The sequence below is a fragment of the Platichthys flesus genome, chromosome 24 (genome assembly GCF_949316205.1).
Source record: "Platichthys flesus chromosome 24, fPlaFle2.1, whole genome shotgun sequence".
Classification (NCBI taxonomy): domain Eukaryota; kingdom Metazoa; phylum Chordata; class Actinopteri; order Pleuronectiformes; family Pleuronectidae; genus Platichthys; species Platichthys flesus.
This window is the reverse complement of record NC_084968.1, coordinates 13,910,081-13,928,847: the sequence shown is the minus strand read 5'-3', so window position 1 is coordinate 13,928,847 and position 18,767 is coordinate 13,910,081. Positions and strand designations below refer to the sequence as shown.

The window sequence follows — 18,767 nt, the reverse complement described above, 5'->3', positions numbered from 1 at the left end:
CTCCCACGCTCACACCAAAAAAGAAACCGGCAGTGAGACGTTAAACCGCCGGTGTCCAGCATTCCCATTTGATCCCTGTTCCTGGGAGTGGGGTGTGTCGTCCTGAAACGGCCTTTCCACGGATCACAGGGAGATGTCCTAACAACGATGCCCCACGAGGAGAAGCCCCTTCTGGGGGAAGACGCAGCCATGTGGCCGCTTAGAGGAGCAGAGAGCCCAGGTCTCTTGAATTCAATAACAGGGGGATGACGAAGGAGAGGAGAGGAGAGGAGAGGAGAGGAGAGGAAAAACAAAAGAGGGGAAGGAAAGGATCAACATCCCACCTTTACACTTATTTGGTTTTATCTGTTCAATTTACTTCTCTCTCATCGACCGATCACTAACATCCTGACTTCAGCCACAGAAAAACATCCTACAGAACAGTCACATGGACGAACAGCAACATGTGAGTAAGCTCTCTCTCCCACTCCCTCTCTCCCTTTCTCTCTCTCTCTCTCGCTCTCTCTCTCCCCCCCCCCCCCGGTTAACACTGTGGGTTTTGTTCGAGCCGGAGGAGGAGAGCGAGTCCCTGATATGTCGGCCTCTCGCGGCGGCGGCCACGACCGACCACACGTTGGGACAGACTCACCTTCACCTACTCTCTGCTTTAAAATTGTTTCCATCCACCAAACCTTGATGGGACCATGATGCGAGTCGGTGAGTGATCCAGAGCAACCTTTGGAAACGACCTAATAAAGAGCGGCACTGTCCTCACGTCCCTTATTAAAGACAGTTGAAGAATTCCTCCGCTCATATACAAAAACCTTTATATATCCAAACTCTCCCGTCGGCTCTGTGGTTTCTCAAAGTTTGTTTGCCAACCAGAAAACTTTTTCAGTATTATTATTTTTATTTGAAATATGCCGTCGCCACTTCCTGGTGGGTCTCCCGGCCTCGTTTTTTATTATTAGCCGCACTCCCAGGACGAGACTAAATATTTTTAATTTCTAATTAAAGAGTCACCGAGTGGCGTCGTGCACGAGGAAGGAACAGGGAGGTGTGCTGAGCTGGAGCATCGAACAGAGACGAGTCGTGTGTTTCTGCTCGACAGTTTGATAACCTGGGTTCTACTCTCCGGGGTCAAGTGAGGAAGACGAGCTGAGCTGCAGACGATGAAGAAAGAAACTCTTCATTCAAAAGAAAACAGACGCTGCTGTGCCGCCCACGCCGTTTGACTGACAGGTGATCACTGGTGCAGCTTCACACCAGAGATGTTGGTCCCAGTTTGAGCTCCAGTAAACCCATCGAGATCCTCTCTTAATCTGGGAAAACAAGACCCTCGTCTCAGCCACATCAAAGCCGCCACTACCCACAATGCTTAGCGGGGGAGCAGAAAACACACACACACACACACACACACACAACCCTGAGGTAAGGCCAACCGGTCGAACCTTAACCCTCGGTCGTCATCGAGATCGACACATCATAACAACAACACACTCAACACTGACTCCCTCTAACACTTCACCTTCTTCATACACACTTAAGTGACACAAAAAGAGTGTAATAATCCAGTTGTCACATGTGCACACACACACACACACACAGGTTTGTGTATATGTTAACAGCACAGGGGGAAGAGGTCCTTTAGGAGATGGACTGGTGCTCGACTCAAATACACAAACGCTCCCAGAGTTTTTTTAGGGACGTGGTGAGACTGCACACTCTCAGAAACACACACACACACACAGACACACACAAAGCAGAGGGTGTTCTCCTGGTTATTTAACTGTCCTTGTGATCCTTACAAAACACAATCTGGTGAAAATGTTACATGGCCGTGAGCAGAATAAAACATAATCACGGGTTCAGAGAACATTTTGAATGGAAGTGAAGGTAAATCACAGATGTTGTTTCTAATAAACGACTACTAGAAATGTTGTGATTTCATATAAACAGAAAACACACACTGATATTCAGTCAATTGGTTTTGAGAGCAGCACTAATGCAATGACAGCTCTATACTGATCCTGGAGTTCAACCTCTGGAGGATGAAATGCAACCCTAACCCTAAAATCAATTTTAATTGCTCCTTAATTTTTTTTCAGGAGCCATAACACTAACTATCTGTCCACTGGGTCGAGCTCCAATGACCATGAGGCGATAATGCTGCTCCGTCCAGCTGTTGTTAAAACACTCCTGTTATACACACACAGCTGTTTCCCACTGATTCCGAGTCAGTGCTCTTGAATCCACACTTTACATCAATGAAACTTATCTTAACTTAATGCACTTATCAATCCCCTTAACTTCTCCTGCTATAAATAATGAGAACAAACATCAGGAAAGAGAAGTGACTCGTTCCTCTAATAAGAAGAAGATCAGTTTCATAATGAAGGTAATGTGGTGTAAGTTTAAGTTTATACAAGTCCAGCTCTACACATATCTACACACACACACACACACACACACACACACACACACAGAGACACACACAGGCCCCTGGCTGTGTGTTTCTGGTGGAGTATGGAAGCCATTAGATCCGGTGTCCAGCACTGACAATAGCGTAGGTCAAAAGGTCAGCGGCCTGGTGGGACCAGGGACGGACCCGACTGATCCATCAATGTCAAAACAAAAGAGTCTAAGTGCATGTGTGAATTCCTCTATCACACACACACACACAGACACACACAGAGACACACACACACTTAACCACGGGTGAAATATTAACTTCTCAATCGGCTCTGAATGACCTTGCCCTCTCAACTAAAATCTGACAAACATTTCCTCAGAACCTGGTGCAGTGTTAGGACTGGATGTGTTTTGTGTATTTGTGTAGCACATTGTGCATTGTGTGTGTGTTTGTAAATCTGTCAGATTAAATCTTATTGAGCAGCTCAGTCTCTCATTGTTTCCTTTCCAAGCTTCCACGGGTTTATTAAGGAGAAAAACCTGAGGGGAAGTTTTAGTCTCTTATAAAAGAAGCTTTCTGTCGATTGTTGGAGTTTCAAAGAGGAACAGCCTCAGCTGGACGAGCCGGAGCTTCAAGGTCGGGTTGGATAACCTCGTCTGAAATGCTTTTTATCTAAATCGTTGACATCCTCTTCACGTGAGTAAAGAAAGTCGCCTTCGCAGGTTTAATAACCACGACACAACCGGAACGTGGCGAGCCGGGCTCAGAGAAGTCGTCTTCCAGCAGCTCTCAGTCCGGCTGAAGGCAGGAAAGCATCAATCTGTCCAGAAACCTGAAACCATGAGCACTTCCCTCCATGACCTGATTGTATCTCCTCGTCTATTATCTCTTCATCCGACTCCAAACCTGCAGACGACCCTATTTTCATGCAGGATCACTTCTGTCATGGAGCGTTTTATCCTCCTTAATCCCTCCTCTTCCTGTTCCCTCCGTCCATTTCTTTCCCTCTGTCTGTCCCAGTTCATCCATCACTCCTACACTTCCCTCTTCCATCAACCCCTCCACCTTTAAAGCAAACCCAGTACCTCTCTTTTGAAAAGGGTTGCTGCTTTTTTGTTTTATAGAAGTTATCATTTATCTTTCGATCCCTTCCCAAGAAATTTGGGGAAACCCGTCCCCCTACTTGTTGCTCCCAGACCTTCTGGTTCCCCTCTCAGAAGTTCCACTCGCCTCCGTCCCACGAGGACACAACGTGAGGGACGTTCTGACTCTGAACGTCCCCACTCATCGTCCCCATCAGTCCACAAGGACGAGGGATGAAAGGATGTTTCCTTCAGACGGAAGACGACAGGAGAAGATGCTGTAAACAAAGAGGAGCTTGTGACATGTCCGACCTCGAAGCTGGAGTTGATCTTCCAGGGTCGCCACGTAAAGTAGAGAACATTGCACAGTGGAATGTGTGTGTGTGTGTGTCTGTGTGTGTGTGTGTGTGTGTGTGGTGAGTTCTTTGGTTTGAGGAACGGCTACGTCGCAATAAACCGTAGACATATAAACACAGATGCTCCGAGACGCACAGTTCTCTCTTCAGAACTTCCTAATCCGACATAATAGCTCGGAAACTGCTTCTCATGTGGAAGCTCTGGACGTTGTGGTCGGTGGAAAATGATGTCAAAGAAAAACCAAGACCAGGAACAAGGTGGGATTAAAGCAACTGGGAGTAGTTATTACCAGAATAAAGCATCTGTCAGATGGAGGTTCGGGGGCTTGAATTGAATTATCATCATCATCGATTCAGCTACTGATTATCTTCTAAATTAATAGACTGCTCATATACTTTAGAATTTAATTTATGGCTCCATTTCCACTGGTCAGAACAAAACCACTGACACCCACCAACATCTGGCTCTGCTCTGCAGATGTGAATGGATCCAGTCTGCGTTCACTCACGGGTCAGACGACTCCGCAGCAGACGCAGGTTTTCATCGGCTCCGGTCGGCAGCAGTGGAAACAAGACGCAGGCGGATTTCCTCTTCTTTATTTTTGCTTCTCCGGCGCGATGAGATGATGCAAATGAGACATATTGATTTGTACTTCTTGGGAGACAGTGAAGGTGAGAGAGCGTTTGACCAAAGCCGCTCTACCGGCAATGGAACAGGAGCCGATCACATTTAAACAAGCCGGTGTGTTCCGGCTCATTTTAGTGTAAAAGAGGTACGGGTCTGGAAAATAGGGGGGGGGGGGGGAGACCCAGTGATGCAGGTCAAAATGTGCAAATCAGCAGAACAGAAAAACCAACAGGGGTTTTCAAAACATCGCATGAAGTTGCAATTTTGGTGTAATCTGAGTTAAGCAAACATGGCCAATGTGTGCGTAGAGAGTGTTTGTGTGTTTGTGTGTGTGTGTGTGTGTGTGTGTGTTGCCCCATCTCAGAGTGAGAGGGTAAGGAGGCGGACAGAACTAACTGCAGCCGCCTTCAGGTCAGGACTTCTTCACCCCCCCCCACAACAAAAAACACACACACATTCACCAACAGACATTTCTCACCCCCATGTGTCTTTAGTATGTTCTCCTTACCCACGCACACACATGCACACACACAACACGCTGCAGAAATAGCAGTCTTGTGTGTGTTTAGGGGTCACTATACTGATGTACTTACACAAAGAGGGGTTGTTATGACAGTGTGTGTGTGTGTGTGTGTGTCTCCAGACACAGCCTAAAAGAAACAGCGAAAGGCTCCACAGATCAGAGATAAGGACATTCCAGCTCCACCCATACACACACACACACACACACACACACACACACACACACACACACAGTGACTCCACCTTTTCACGAGCTGCAGGCTTCTGCCCACAATCATCTCTCTCACAGTGTCCACCAACACTCAGAGGGATCAACCTTCCTCCTGTCTTCCACTCGTTCTTCACATCACTTCCTCCCTCCATCATTTAATACTTATTGTCTCAGGACATATTTAAGACATTTTACAAGTAGAAACGTTTCATAAATGACTTTTAAATGATCTTAAAATGAAACGACTTTTCCTTTTTCCGTCCTGTTCTCAACACAAACCTCCTGCAATCGTGAATACACACGTTCTACTGTCTCTCTCATCAATATGCACCATTGTGTACTATGTTGTTACACAGCATATGTTTTCAGTTAGTTCAGACAGTGAGAAAAGCAAGTCAGGACAGAGGATATGGAAACACACACACACACACACACACACACACACACACACACACACACACACACACACACACACACACACACACACACACACACACACACACACACACACACACACACACACACACACACACACACACACACACACACACACACACACACACACACACACACACACACACACACACACACACACACACACACACACACACACACACACACACACACGGGACAATAGCATCTCTATCTGATGGCATCCTCATCTACCCCCCGCAGAGGAGAATGCTACTGGAGGCTACCTTTACAGGAATGTAGGGAATAAAACACACACACACACACACACACACACACACACACACACACACTGACACACACACACACAGAGAGAGAGAGAGGGAGAGCTGTTTACCGACCCAGGACATTTGGTCGCATACCTTCGACCACATGTCAAAACATTCTTTGGTAAAGTCCCGGGACCAACAGCAGGACGAGAGAGAGGAAGATTATCATCTTCTTCATCTTTGTTGTCTGTTCCTGGGATGAATCAGATTCCCGCAGCTTCTCGCGGAGTTGTGAAACGCACAGTGTCAGAACGCAGCCCACAAGAAACCCCCAGGTCTGATGTCCCACCAAGGAACACGGGTCTGATGTCCCACCAAGGAACACGGGTCTGATGTCCCACCAAGGAACACGGGCCTGATGTCCCACAAGGAACCCCCAGGTCTGATGTCCCACCAAGGAACACAGGCCTGATGTCCCACCAAGGAACAAGGACCTGATGTCCCACCATGGAACAAGGACCTGATGTCCCACCAAGGAACACGGGCCTGATGTCCCACCAAGGAACACGGGCCTGATGTCCCACCAAGGAACACGGGCCTGATGTCCCACCAAGGAACACGGGCCTGATGTCCCACCAAGGAACACGGGCCTGATGTCCCACCAAGGAACACGGGCCTGATGTCCCACCAAGGAACACGGGTCTGATGTCCCACCAAGGAACAAGGACCTGATGTCCCACCAAGGAACACGGGTCTGATGTCCCACCAAGGAACACGGGCCTGATGTCCCACCAAGGAACACGGGCCTGATGTCCCACAAGGAACACGGGCCTGATGTCCCACAAGGAACACGGGCCTGATGTCCCACCAAGGAACACGGGCCTGATGTCCCACCAAGGAACACGGGCCTGATGTCCCACCAAGGAACACCGAGAAGAATCCAGCCACGAATAGAAAACAACAAACATCTCTGGAGACAAGTCGTGCTCCGTGCCCACGTGTCTAGACCTCAGTTTGGATTTAGCCCAACAATATTTCAGAGTTCTATTGTAAAACAGGGCTTTAAATGTTTAAGTGAATTTAAAGAATCAGCTCTGAGTTAAATAAACAACACGGGGATTAGAGCCAAACTGAAAACAGTTGTGTGTGCAGAAACAAGTTGAGTCGACTGTGGAGTGATTCTTCTTCTATGTCCACCGGGTGTTTCCCGATATACGGCCAAAGTGAAACGGAAATCAGAGAGAACTTGGAATTGAATTTGCGTTGAATTAAAGATCCATAAAATAGTGGAATGCAGCACGGACTCCCCCCCCCCCCCCCCCCTCACACACACACACAGAGGCTTGAGTCCTTCTGCAGGTTCAGTTGTACCCTGGCCCTTTGCTGCATACCCCCCCCTCCCACTGGCTAACCCCCTTTCAAAATAAAGGCCAAAGGCCGGAAACCCCATCAAATCACAGCCCATGTATCAAATCCTCACAAAGTTAAATAGCATGGTTAACACACAGTAGGTCTTCCATGCAGACGGGTTAGATGAGCCATGTCTGGTCTGCAGGGGTCTGATGGGAGGAAACACTGAAGTCCAGACGAGCCACTGGGAACCATCAACAACCTCTCCTGGAGATCTCTGAACCCAGTTATTTGATTAGTTGATTCTTAAATCATTGATTCTGTGATTTAACGACACGAACCCGAGGGACACAACAGCCCGGCAGCGAGCTGGCATGAGGTCATACAGTAGAACCCCACATGAAAGTGAGCTGACAGCTCAGCAGCTGCTGCTCTGTGCAACACAACAATGGAGAGAGCTCACCACTTAGTCATCACAAACACGTCCAACAAAAGACACAAAAGATGACCCAAAACACATGGGACCCACAACGGGTGGTGTGTGTTCGATGATAAACGACCCTAAAAAACGCCTGCGTGTCTTTTAGGGTCGTTCATCATTCATGTGGGTCAAGACCAGGAATCTACACACATCAACAAACTGACGGGTAAAGTTTGTGTTTGTTTGTAGTTGTGTGAAAATCAAATGTATCATATGCGCTACGCAAACTTGTAATCAATTCACCAGGGGGCAGTGTTGCAGTTATCAAACTCGTATATGTAGGAAACAAAGGAGCCCATGGATAGAAAGTTTGCGTTACATGACGTGTGCGATGTAACACAACGCAGTCAAAACAAACCATTACATTACGTCTTTTCACCAGAGCATGTTCAAGTCCTGACCTGACGACACACTGAGCGACACAACGAGTCACTTAACGGCTGATTGAGTCACAAATCTCCAAGACAGACACATGCACGTGCACACAATCTCTACAGACACACACAGTAGTAATTTGTTATGCTCCTGGAGGAATGTTGACCAAATGGCTTATATCCCTCTGCTGTCTGAGACGGGGTGAGCCACCCTTCCCCCTCCAGGAGTGCACACACACTCACGAGGGCCACGGAACACACTCCGCACAACATGGACAATCCTGGAGGGGCAACGGGGACGTTCATGCTCCAGCTCTATCGAACACAAACCGGTGACTTCTGCTCACATGCACATAGAACAACTTTTGATTAACTGCTAATAACATGGAGGTTTTGATGTTCTCCCCTGCAGACTCGGGGGGGCACGCTGGAGGGATTTGAACATCTCATCTGATTTTTCTTTGCCTGACGTCGGATTATCCTCATAGTCAAGTTGTGTTGTGGTCGTCCTGCTCTCTGACAGATGGTTTTTCACTCCGCCCTGCAGTGTGGTCAGTGGTCAAGAACCCAGCGTGACGTCTTCCACTGGTCACCGAGCTGCCGCTTTGAAGCCAGAGCCGACTGGGTTTATATTCAAAACCAGAAGCAACCCTGACTGGGAGCTGGAGGAGATGCACGCCCACCTATACCTGCGACCTGCTCCTATTGGACGGTAGTAGCTGTCAATCACACAGTGGCCACGGCCTCTGTTTACTGAGGTTAGAAATCAAGAGAGAAGTAAAATGATTGTCTCATATCGAGAACACAGAACTTGTGTATCGGGTCACTTTCCAGACCATGAGTCCACAACGTCATTATTACGCTTTGTAAAACTTAATATCACAAATCTGAGCATCACACACAAACACACACTCATCCCTCCTCCTCTCGAACGTGAGGGGATTGAACTGATGACTGAATCCATATAGAGACACCGTAAAGCTCTGTTCTGAGCCCGATGGAAACTCTCTCACCCTCTAGAACTGAAACACATGTATAAAGTCTTGTCTTTCGCATACACACACAGACAGACACACACAACCACGCAAACCTCAACGTTACCTTCTCTCCATCCTGACTCCCTCTTCTTTCCTTCAAGGACTTTACACTTAATCATTAAGCGCTTTAAACACTTCTCTACACCATAGTTCCCTGTTCAGCACTCACCGCCTGAGCTGCTTTATTGTGTGTGTGTGTGTGTGTGTGTGTGTGTGTTTGTGTGTTTTAACTAGCCACTGGACACAAAACAGCCATAGACCACAGTTTGATTTTTATCTCCTCCAGCAGTCCCAGTCACATTTTCCCAGGGGCTGTGTTACTGTGTGTTACTGTGCGTGTGTGTGTGTGTGTGTGTGTTACTGTGTGTGTGTGAGTGTGTCCATTCCCCACTGTGGCGCTGTGGTGAATATGGATGCACACCGGCCAACATTTACACCACCGCTGCAGCCACTTTTCAGCAGAGTGGGCGAGAGAGGCATAAAGAGACGGGGAGAGAGAGAGAGAGAGAGAGAGAGAGAGAGAGAGCAGAGGTTGTGTGTCGTCCTGCTTATGCACTGGACTGACACACACACACACAGACACACACACAGAGACCACCCCCAGCCGAACACACACCAATAATTACTCGCAGTAATTCAGAAGACACCCTCCTTATTTCCAGCAGCTCACCGCCGCCCCCCCCCCCCCCCCCAACGACTTTATCGCACAAGTCGAGGTCACGTCCAGATCTGTGAGCGCACACACTAAAGCTACGACAAAGCCCCCCCGAACTTTCCCAAACACGCACACACCTGAGTGCGAGGCCGACCCACAAACAGCCGAGCATCACTTCCTGTTTTCACGCCGCTGCTGCTAAAACACAAAAGGACACTGACCCACGAGAAATGTGAAGAACAAGCAGAGAGACATCACAACCACAGACATCACAGACACTGGAGCGGGTGCAGTCGTCTGTCAGCGCTCCAGCATTTCAGCCAATGAGCTGACGGAGGTAACAGGAAGATGAACAGAGCCCCCCCCCCCCCCCCCCCAGGGAACCCCGTTAACCTCCAGGTTTTAGACCCCGACCCACTCCATTAGACTATACAGTGTTTTTCATTCATACACAACTGACAAACATCAACCAGCACCGGATATTTGTTTGAGCTTTGGGCCAGGACTTTTATATTCTCTGCATGAGGAAGAGGAGGAGGAGGAGGAGGAGGAGGAGGAGGAGGAGAAGGAGGAGAAGGAGGAGGAGGAAGAGAAGGAGGAGGAGGAGGAAGAGTGAAGCTTCAGAGCAGACAGGACGTTTGGAGTTGAAAGGTTTAAACCTAGTGGCTGAAAAAAAAACTCCCACACAAACAGAACTCAACACAATTAAAAATTTTGCAAAGTTTGGTTTGTTTTGTTGAAACTTCAAAATCATTCAAACTAAGAGGAAAATCTCTAAATTCTCCCTTTTGTGATTCTTGGATCAGGAAACGAACTCTTTCAACTGAGATGTGATGATTCAGTGATTAATCTGAGCAGGAGATTAAGAAGATGAAGCTTCAATAACAACACTTGTGGTCAGTTTGAAGTATAAATGTAAATATCATGTTACTCTAATATGAGAAATTGCTGCGTTTCCTCGTCAAATATGAATATAAACGTACAAATCAAGACTTTATCATCATTCACTCACAAAGAAATAGACAAAACTATTAATTAAACAATAACAATAGTCAGTTTCTACTCTTTGTGTGTTTTTTGTGCAAACATCTCATATTTAACTCAAGGAGGGAAACAAATGAAACACAGTAGAAATACTTCTATACTTTTCAGAGAGTATTTGACTGCTTTAGTTACAAGTTACATCACAAACACGAGACTTTCTGTCTGTGGTGTTGATTGTTTTGACGACGGATTGAGAGTAAATAAAAGATGATATTGTCTTGTCTTGTTTGTTTACTTTCATGTGAGATGAATCAGGTAAACACACGTCTTTCTACTTCTACTCCATTACATTTAATTGACGCTCTAGTTGAAGTTCGTTTACAAACAAGAGGTGATTGTGTACAAGAGTAAAATGTCACCTTTTAATGTTCAACCTGATCCTTGTTATGTTGTTGTTGATCAGATTTATTGACTAGTAAACACCACTAGTTGACTAAACCTCACTATTCAACTTCATTAGTTGCAATTTATTGACTGGTAAACTTTATTAGTTTACTAGTCAACGTCACTATTTGATTTGTTGATTGACTAGTGAACATCCCTATTGACCATCACAAGTTGACTGGTGACCCTCCCCAGTTGACTAGTTAACATTACAAGTGAACCTCCCTAGTGAACTTTACTAGTTGACTAGTCAACTTTACTAGTTGACTAGTGAACTTTACAAGTGACCCTCCCCAGTGCACATCACAAGTTGACTAGTGACCCTCCCCAATTGACTACTTAACAATACAAGTGAACCTCCCTAGTGAACTTTACAAGTGAACCTCCCTAGTGAACTTTACTAGTTGACTAGTGAACTTTACAAGTGACCCTCCCTAGTGCACATCACAAGTTGACTAGTGACCCTCCCCAGTTGACTAGTTAACAATACAAGTGAACATACCTAGTGAACTTTACTAGCTAACCAGTGCCCCCCCCCCCCCCAGTGACCCGTGTCATGGTGCCGGACTCACTTTGGTGATGATGAGCGGCTCCCCGTGCTCCAGTCCTCCTTTCAGCGTGAACCCCCACGGCGCGCCCCCGCTCAACTGGACCTGAATGTGGTGGAAGGAGACGAGCTGCTCGACCGTTTCCATCCTTTCTTTCTTTATCCCCCTCTCTCTTTCTCTCTCTCTTTCGTTTCCTCCGGTATCCTCCGGTTCTCTTTCTTCTCCGCCCTCCTCCCCGGTGCGGTGCCCGGGCTGCGGTGCTCCGTCGCGGGCTCAGCGGCGCCGGTAGCGGTGACTCGGCAGCTCCATCCCCGCAGGAGCGACAACAAGGAGCGGATGGATGAAGTGTGGAGGGACGGAGGGAGGGAGGTAGAGAGAGAGTCAGAGAGAGAGAGAGAGGAAGAGGGGGAGGACAGAACGTGTCCGGACAAAGTTATCCGCAACTTCACGGTTACAACTTCCGGTCAGAATAATTGGCCGTTAGCTAAAACCGGACGTTAGCATGTTTTACGGTTTTAATCTGGTCCCTTTTTCAGATTAAATATTATAACGTCTCTTTTGGTTCAATCTCGCAAACTAATAACCGGATTATTCCAGCAAAACATTTCTTTTAAACGCTTTTATTTTGCTATTTGACCCTCGTGTTTCCGGTGTGACCCTCGCTAACTTCCACAGCTGCAAACTTCGGCAAAACTTTTTCCCAGCGCGAGGTAGCTAGGCCCCGCCCCCTGTTCAAACTGCAAAGGCTGTGATTGACAGGTTCCTCCACCAATACCAGAGAGGTTTGGAATTCAAGGAGCCAATGAGAAGCATCGCAGTGGAATAACACGAGGCAGCGAGCAGAGACAATTAATGGAACTTTATTTGTGTTTCTTTATGTTTGTCTTTGTGTTAAGAGTCGATGTTTCTTTTGTTATTACTCTCTTTTATTATATATTTTGTTTTTCTTTATGCTGAATGTGTTATACTTTTTTTGTATCTTTTATTTTGGTATTGCGTCTTTAAAATTCCATTCAAGCAGAACAACAATTTGACATTTGACCCTTTTCTTTTGGACTCAAATTGTGTATGTATTTTAGCTACAGCTGTGGAGTGTATAATGTGTTGTTTGACCACAAATAAAACACACTGATATCACGTCTTTATCCTGATATGGATGATGAAATGGTTCAAGTCTGGTTCGTCAGGACGATTTAGGATCTGTAGAGACTTTATCGCTCTGTCCTCAGAGCTGAGGTTCTGCAGATTTGCAGCATGAGCACCTTCAGCTCATGAGGCCCTGCAGGCCAACAACAACATCTGCTATCACGTCCCACACATTTCCAAGGCCTGACCACTCATTCCTGTGTGCTCCGCTCAACCGCCGAATAAAGACACATTCAAACAAGCGATTACAACAAACTCTCAGCGGAGCCACACGAGGCAACGTCACAGTTTCTGCTCTACAGTTTAAACTTTCACGCAACAATTAAGTGTCAATAATTATATTTCAAAATGAGTCAATCAAGATGTTTCACATCCAACTCATATTATCACATAACCAATTAAAACTCATCAGAAACACAAGCATCAGTGTGATGAGAAAAAAATGAAATAAAAGACACAATCTTTGAGAAAAATCTATTTAATGTCCCATCCAGAAACACAGAGGAGGCAGGGTTTAGGATCTCTACCCGCCACCAGGGGGCGATCCAGATGATTTGGCTCCACTTTCAGGGAGCTCTAATGTCATCCATCTTTATTTTCAGTCTGTGATCTGTTCAATGAAGCACGGTGGAGCCATCAAGTGGTGGAATGACAGCACTGCACCACCAGCATTATCAGGTTTTTCTGAAAATAAATTTAAACTTTGCTCTAATCACATTAAAAGGTGATTTTAAGGATATAAACTTTATAAACTAGAAGATACAAGTGCTGCTGCTTAGTGAGAGTAATTTGTAACTTGCTCTCTTTGTCTGATACCATCTCACATCTGTTTTTCTATTGTGGTGAAGCTTTTATATTTAGATACAGTCCCTCACAGACTTTATTTAAAGACTTCATACAGTGTTTGTTTATATAATCTGCAGCCACTTCTGCTAAATGGATTGTTCTGCGCAGGGAGGAGCCGAACTAACCACTTTCTGTTTCTGTTTTTAACCTGAAAATGAAAAGAAATGAAAAACTCGAACCGGAGGAGGAACCACTTTTCTTTTTTTTGCTTGCAAACTTGATCTCACATGAAAGCGGCGCTTGCCACCGAAAACCAAATATTACAGCTCAGAGTTTCTGGAGGAGAAAAGAAACTGGACCAAAACAAACTCCTCGTGGTCGGAGAGGAGACGTCTGGACACGTTCCCGTCTGTCCACTCTCTCCATCTCTACTTGTCCCGTCTCTTGACACGTGCAGAGATGTAGACACACACACACACACATGGTTAAGTGGCACCGCAGCGTGGTAGCATTCCACAACAGTGATTATCTACAATCCCCATCTCTTCAGGCTGCAGAGGGACTGTGGGAAAAACTCCAAGCTGTGGGAGGCTGGACAGAAAATGGCCATAAGAGCCACTGAGGCAGAAACACACTTAAAACACTAAATAAAGACAGAAGTGAGTAACTTTAGAAAAACAGAAATCCTGTGGAAAGACTTTAAGATCTGTGTTATCTACATATTATGGAAAGACTTCTTTATCTAGAAGTCACAGAGTGGAGCTCGTATCTCAGTCGTTCTCTCTTCAACTCAAACTCGTTTATAAATCTAACAGCAGAACCAAAAAAGAACGCCCAATATATTAGTCTTTAGAAAACATGCATTATATTTTATTAATAATTTTCATTCATAATAAAAAAATTGCATTGGTCTCCGTTACAACACTTTAGTTTTTCTTTAACACTCCCCCTCGTAATCGGCCCTCCTTTTTTTGTTTTTGTTTTTAAGTTTAGTTTCTCTAAGTAGCAGCACACGTTTCCTTTCCATATCCCCTCCCTTTATAAATATGTACACAGTGCAAAAGTAGAGACTTATGACTCTAGACAGCAACAAAAGTAACATCACAATAAATTCTTCACATTTACATCCAACACGGTCGAGCCCTCGTCCAATAAAATACTCGCTTGTCTGATTTCTCAACATCCAGGAAGGTTTCTCTCCTTTTTTTTTAGTTTTTTTGTGCCCTGATGTGAAATGGACCAGGTTTTTGTTTTAAAAAGAGATATAGACAAAGAAAAAATAACTGAGTTGATACACGAACACGATGAAGAAACAAAGATTCATTAGACCATTTGCGGTTGATCCTATAGTTTTTGCTTAAAAAAGGTGTGAAGTTGAATTTTCTGCAGGAGTTTGATTTGTGACGTCACCACTCAAATCTTTTTAAATTACTCACAAGTGGCTTAAAATGCTTCCGGCAATGAATCAGCGGCAAACATGACAGTGAGTGAGAGATGGAGCAACCAGCACAGTGCTTTAGTTTCACATTACAATTATTATTATGAGTTCAATCGTAACGTCGGGGACTCGCTCCCGTCGGCTCCGCCCAGAGTTCACATCCAGCAGCTGCCAGTTTAAAGTGCTTCACAGTGATGGCGAGCGTCTGAAACCACAACGACTTCCTGCCGCCGCCGCAGAGCTTCAGATCAAATGACCCGTTAAGTCCGCCCCCCCCCCCCCCCCCCCCCACACACACACTTTTAGTCCTCCTTGCTCCCGGAGTCCTTTCAGCGACACGTGCACGACTTGGCCACCATGTCCTCAAACTCCTTGTACTCCACCTTCTTCTTGTGCACCACCAGCACGCTCATGGGCATGTACTTGCAGGGCACGCAGGAGGGCGGGGGGACGTCCCCGATGCCCAGGTCGTTGATGAGCGTCTGGATGATGGCGTGGTTGGGGGAGTGGTACTCGCTGGGGAGCAGGCGCGGGCAGTCGCCCTGACAGAAGCGGGGGTTGTACACCGGCGGGGCGATGAAGTAGTGGCCCCAGCCGAGCTCGTCGAAGGAGAGGCGGAACGAGTGGAGCTTGCAGCGGTTCTTGGGCACGCTGGTTTTGCGTTTGTAGTTGGGGAAGTTGGAGGCGATGGAGGCCGAGGGCACGGAGGAGAAAGAGGAGGACGTGGAAGTCGGGGCGTTTCTCAGAGCGTCCAGCAAAGGATCTTTGGACTCTGAGGACGAGTCTTTGGTATCTGAGGACGAGTCTTTGGTATCTGAGGACGAGTCTTTGGTATCTGAGGACGAGTCTTTTGACACTGAGGACGAGTCTTTGGAGCGCCGGCGGCGGCGCACTGCAGGGTGCCACCGCCCGATTTGTCTCATGATGTTTCTGCCTTCATCCCCCAACAGCTCCGCCATCCAGTCCTTCCCTTCCCTCCCTTCCTCGAGGTACAGAAGCAGAGACGGGACCTCGAGGTGAGCTTCCTCTCTCCGTTGTCCTTGAAGACGAGACCTCCACCACCAGGGGCCGCTGTGCTCCCTGGTGAGCCAAGGTTCTGTGCACCAGTACTGGGCAGTGAGGGTCAAGGGTCCGCCCGCGTCCCGGTCCTTCCTTTGCAGGAAGTGTCCCGTAACGTGCTCCGTGATGTCCGTCTCTGTCCACTGTTCATGGGGCTCCAGGGTGACCTGGCTCCCGGGGCCCAGCGAGGGGATCTGGCCTCTGCAGCGGAGCGGCTCAGGGGCCTGGGCGCTGCTGGACGAGGTGGTGGAGGATGAGGAGGATGAGGAGGGAGGGGATGAAGAGCGGAGGTGGATGAAAGAGGCTCTGATCAGCTGCTCGGAGGGAAGAGTGTCGAGGTGGTACTGGGCCGTGAAGGTGTAGTGGTGGTCTGCAGGGACAGAAGAGGAGACATTGAGTCCTGAGGAAGCACATCCTGCAGATCAGAGCTTCACAGGATTCTCTCTTTCTTGTGAAAATCAAAAACTCATTAATTGCAAATGTAAATCCAGATAAAGTGGATTTATACGTTTGGCCTCGTCTCAGGTATCAGCTCGTTTTCCAGATGCAAACTAGATGAAAGGTTTCTCTACTCTTTATGATCTAATAACTCTAGAATCAGTGAAATATTAAAAGTTAATGGATCCTTGTTGGACACACATTCGAGTCACACGCGCACACACTCGAGCACACGCAGTAAATCGGCTCCTTCACCTCTTGCTGCAGGTTGGTAGTGCACCGTGGAGGCCGAGGCTCTGAGCAGGCGCACCGTGTTGGAGCCGAACTTCCGGTGTTGCTTTGGCCTCCCGTCCGGTTCCGCCGCGCTCCGGTACAAGCTGAGCATGAACTGCACGTTCTGGTCCCGGTGCTGCTCGTCCGCCGCCCGGTGCTGCGCGCCCACCGGCTTCGGGCCCGTCAGGCCGCGGCGGCTGCGCCGGGGCGCCGGAGGCCGGGAGGCCGCGTCCCGCCCGGAGAGGACCCCGCTGCAGGTGGAGCACAGCAGGGACACGACGAAGCACGAGAGGACGCACGCACGCAGGAGGCCGTGTTTGGTGCGCGTCGCCCTCATTTTACTCAAATATATATATTTATAAATATAAAAATAACCTCTGGTGTTAGCGAGCTCCACGGACCAGACTGTGCCTGGAAACCATCCTCCGCGCGGCCGAGGGCTCGTTTTACAGGAACACGTGACAACCGGACCTTTCAGGGCTGACGATCAACTTCCTGAAATCACCTCTGACCCCAATTAACCCCTCGGATGTGCGGGGGCCGCCCACAGAGGCGCGAGGGAGCCCCGTGATTGGTGCGTAAAGATGCGTAAAGATGCGTAAAGGTGGAAAAACACCACCTGTTGCTGTTACATCTCAGGAGGTGCAGCATCAGTAGATAACTCGTTCCTAAAAGTTCCTTGGGACAGTTTATGGCTTAAATTTGATGTAAACACTGAAACAAAAGTAAAAACCTTTAGTAAAAGTGTAAGAGGTCCAGTTGTATTCTTTTGCTGGTGACATATCATGTTTTCTGTGAAGGATCAAACTGTTTAAAAATTTGATCTTTAAATAATATCTTAAAAACCATGTTGTTGAGTTCTGATCCAAGATCATATGAGTCCAGCAAAGAGACACGTGGTCCCTCTGATGAAGTTACTTTTCAGTGTTGTGCTGTTCTCATCAAGGTGCAATTCAGGCCAAACATCCACGAGGGGGCACTGTTCCCCAAGATGGTGCCTTATGTTAATATCAGCAGGTTTTTGTTCTTCACAGAAAAATATAAAGAATAAGTTAAAACTCTAAGTTTACTTTAAGTTGAGTTGAATAAAAAAGGTATGTGTTGTGTTAATTTAGAGTTATGTGTGTGTCTGGTTTGCATTTCTCTCTTTTGTAAGCTATGAAGTTCTCACATGAAGGTCAAGGTGTGTGTGTCTGTGTGTGTACCTATGTGTGTTTTTTTGTGTGTGTAGAGAGAGACGCACTTTGCTCTGTATCCATGACTGTATGTGGGTCACAGTGGAGACTTTTACCAACACACAACTCAATGGGAATATCTGTGTGAGTTGATGGAAGCACGGCCAGACATGCACTTAACGTGTTATCGCACACACACACACACACACACACAGACACACACAAACAGGAGGTCAAACAAGCACACACATTGTGAACATGCGAACTGTTTATCTGTGATAAACTCCTTATCTGTGATTTCTATTCATTTTCCAACTTGTATCCTGTTGTAACTTTGTCAAATCCAGTGAATAAAGTTTCACGAGAGTTCAGTTCAGTTTGCATTGTGTTCTCCTGCACGTGCACCTGCCTGGTGAAGCTGTGAGGAACCAACAGAGACTCGTGATCATTGCTCTGCACGAAACGATGAGTGACAGGATGATGTCACTTCCTGACCCGCTGCACGTTTCTCACCTGCAGGAAGTGACCTTGATGATATCTCTCACACTCATTAACTTTGCCACGATTAGGAATTAAAAATGTAAATTTCCAGTAAGGAAAAATAAAACAATACTACCACTAATATTTTATATGGATCAACAAAAGAAGATAGAAACCTTTCCGGATGTTGAGAAATGAGAGAAGCGAGTATTTTATTGGACGAGGGCC

At 46.9% G+C, this 18,767-nt stretch overlaps 2 protein-coding genes across 2 annotated transcripts in view; both read right to left on the bottom strand.

The window, feature by feature from the left end:
* Positions 1-12,109, bottom strand: part of shroom4 (shroom family member 4) — a 43,463-nt gene extending 31,354 nt beyond the window's left edge. The window contains exon 1 of the mRNA XM_062384387.1: positions 11,769-12,109. Within this exon, the coding sequence (XP_062240371.1) occupies positions 11,769-11,891 (123 nt within the window). The 5' untranslated portion in view covers positions 11,892-12,109. The remainder of the gene's footprint in view (positions 1-11,768) is intronic.
* A 2,407-nt stretch (positions 12,110-14,516) lies between these two features.
* Positions 14,517-17,370, bottom strand: bmp15 (bone morphogenetic protein 15). The gene is made up of 2 exons (XM_062384398.1): positions 16,867-17,370; positions 14,517-16,543 (listed from the first exon to the last, which is right to left on the bottom strand). Exons 1-2 carry the CDS (start codon positions 17,219-17,221, stop codon positions 15,444-15,446), a joined length of 1,455 nt encoding a protein of 484 aa, XP_062240382.1. The 5' UTR covers positions 17,222-17,370; the 3' UTR covers positions 14,517-15,443.
* Positions 17,371-18,767: the final 1,397 nt, after the last annotated feature.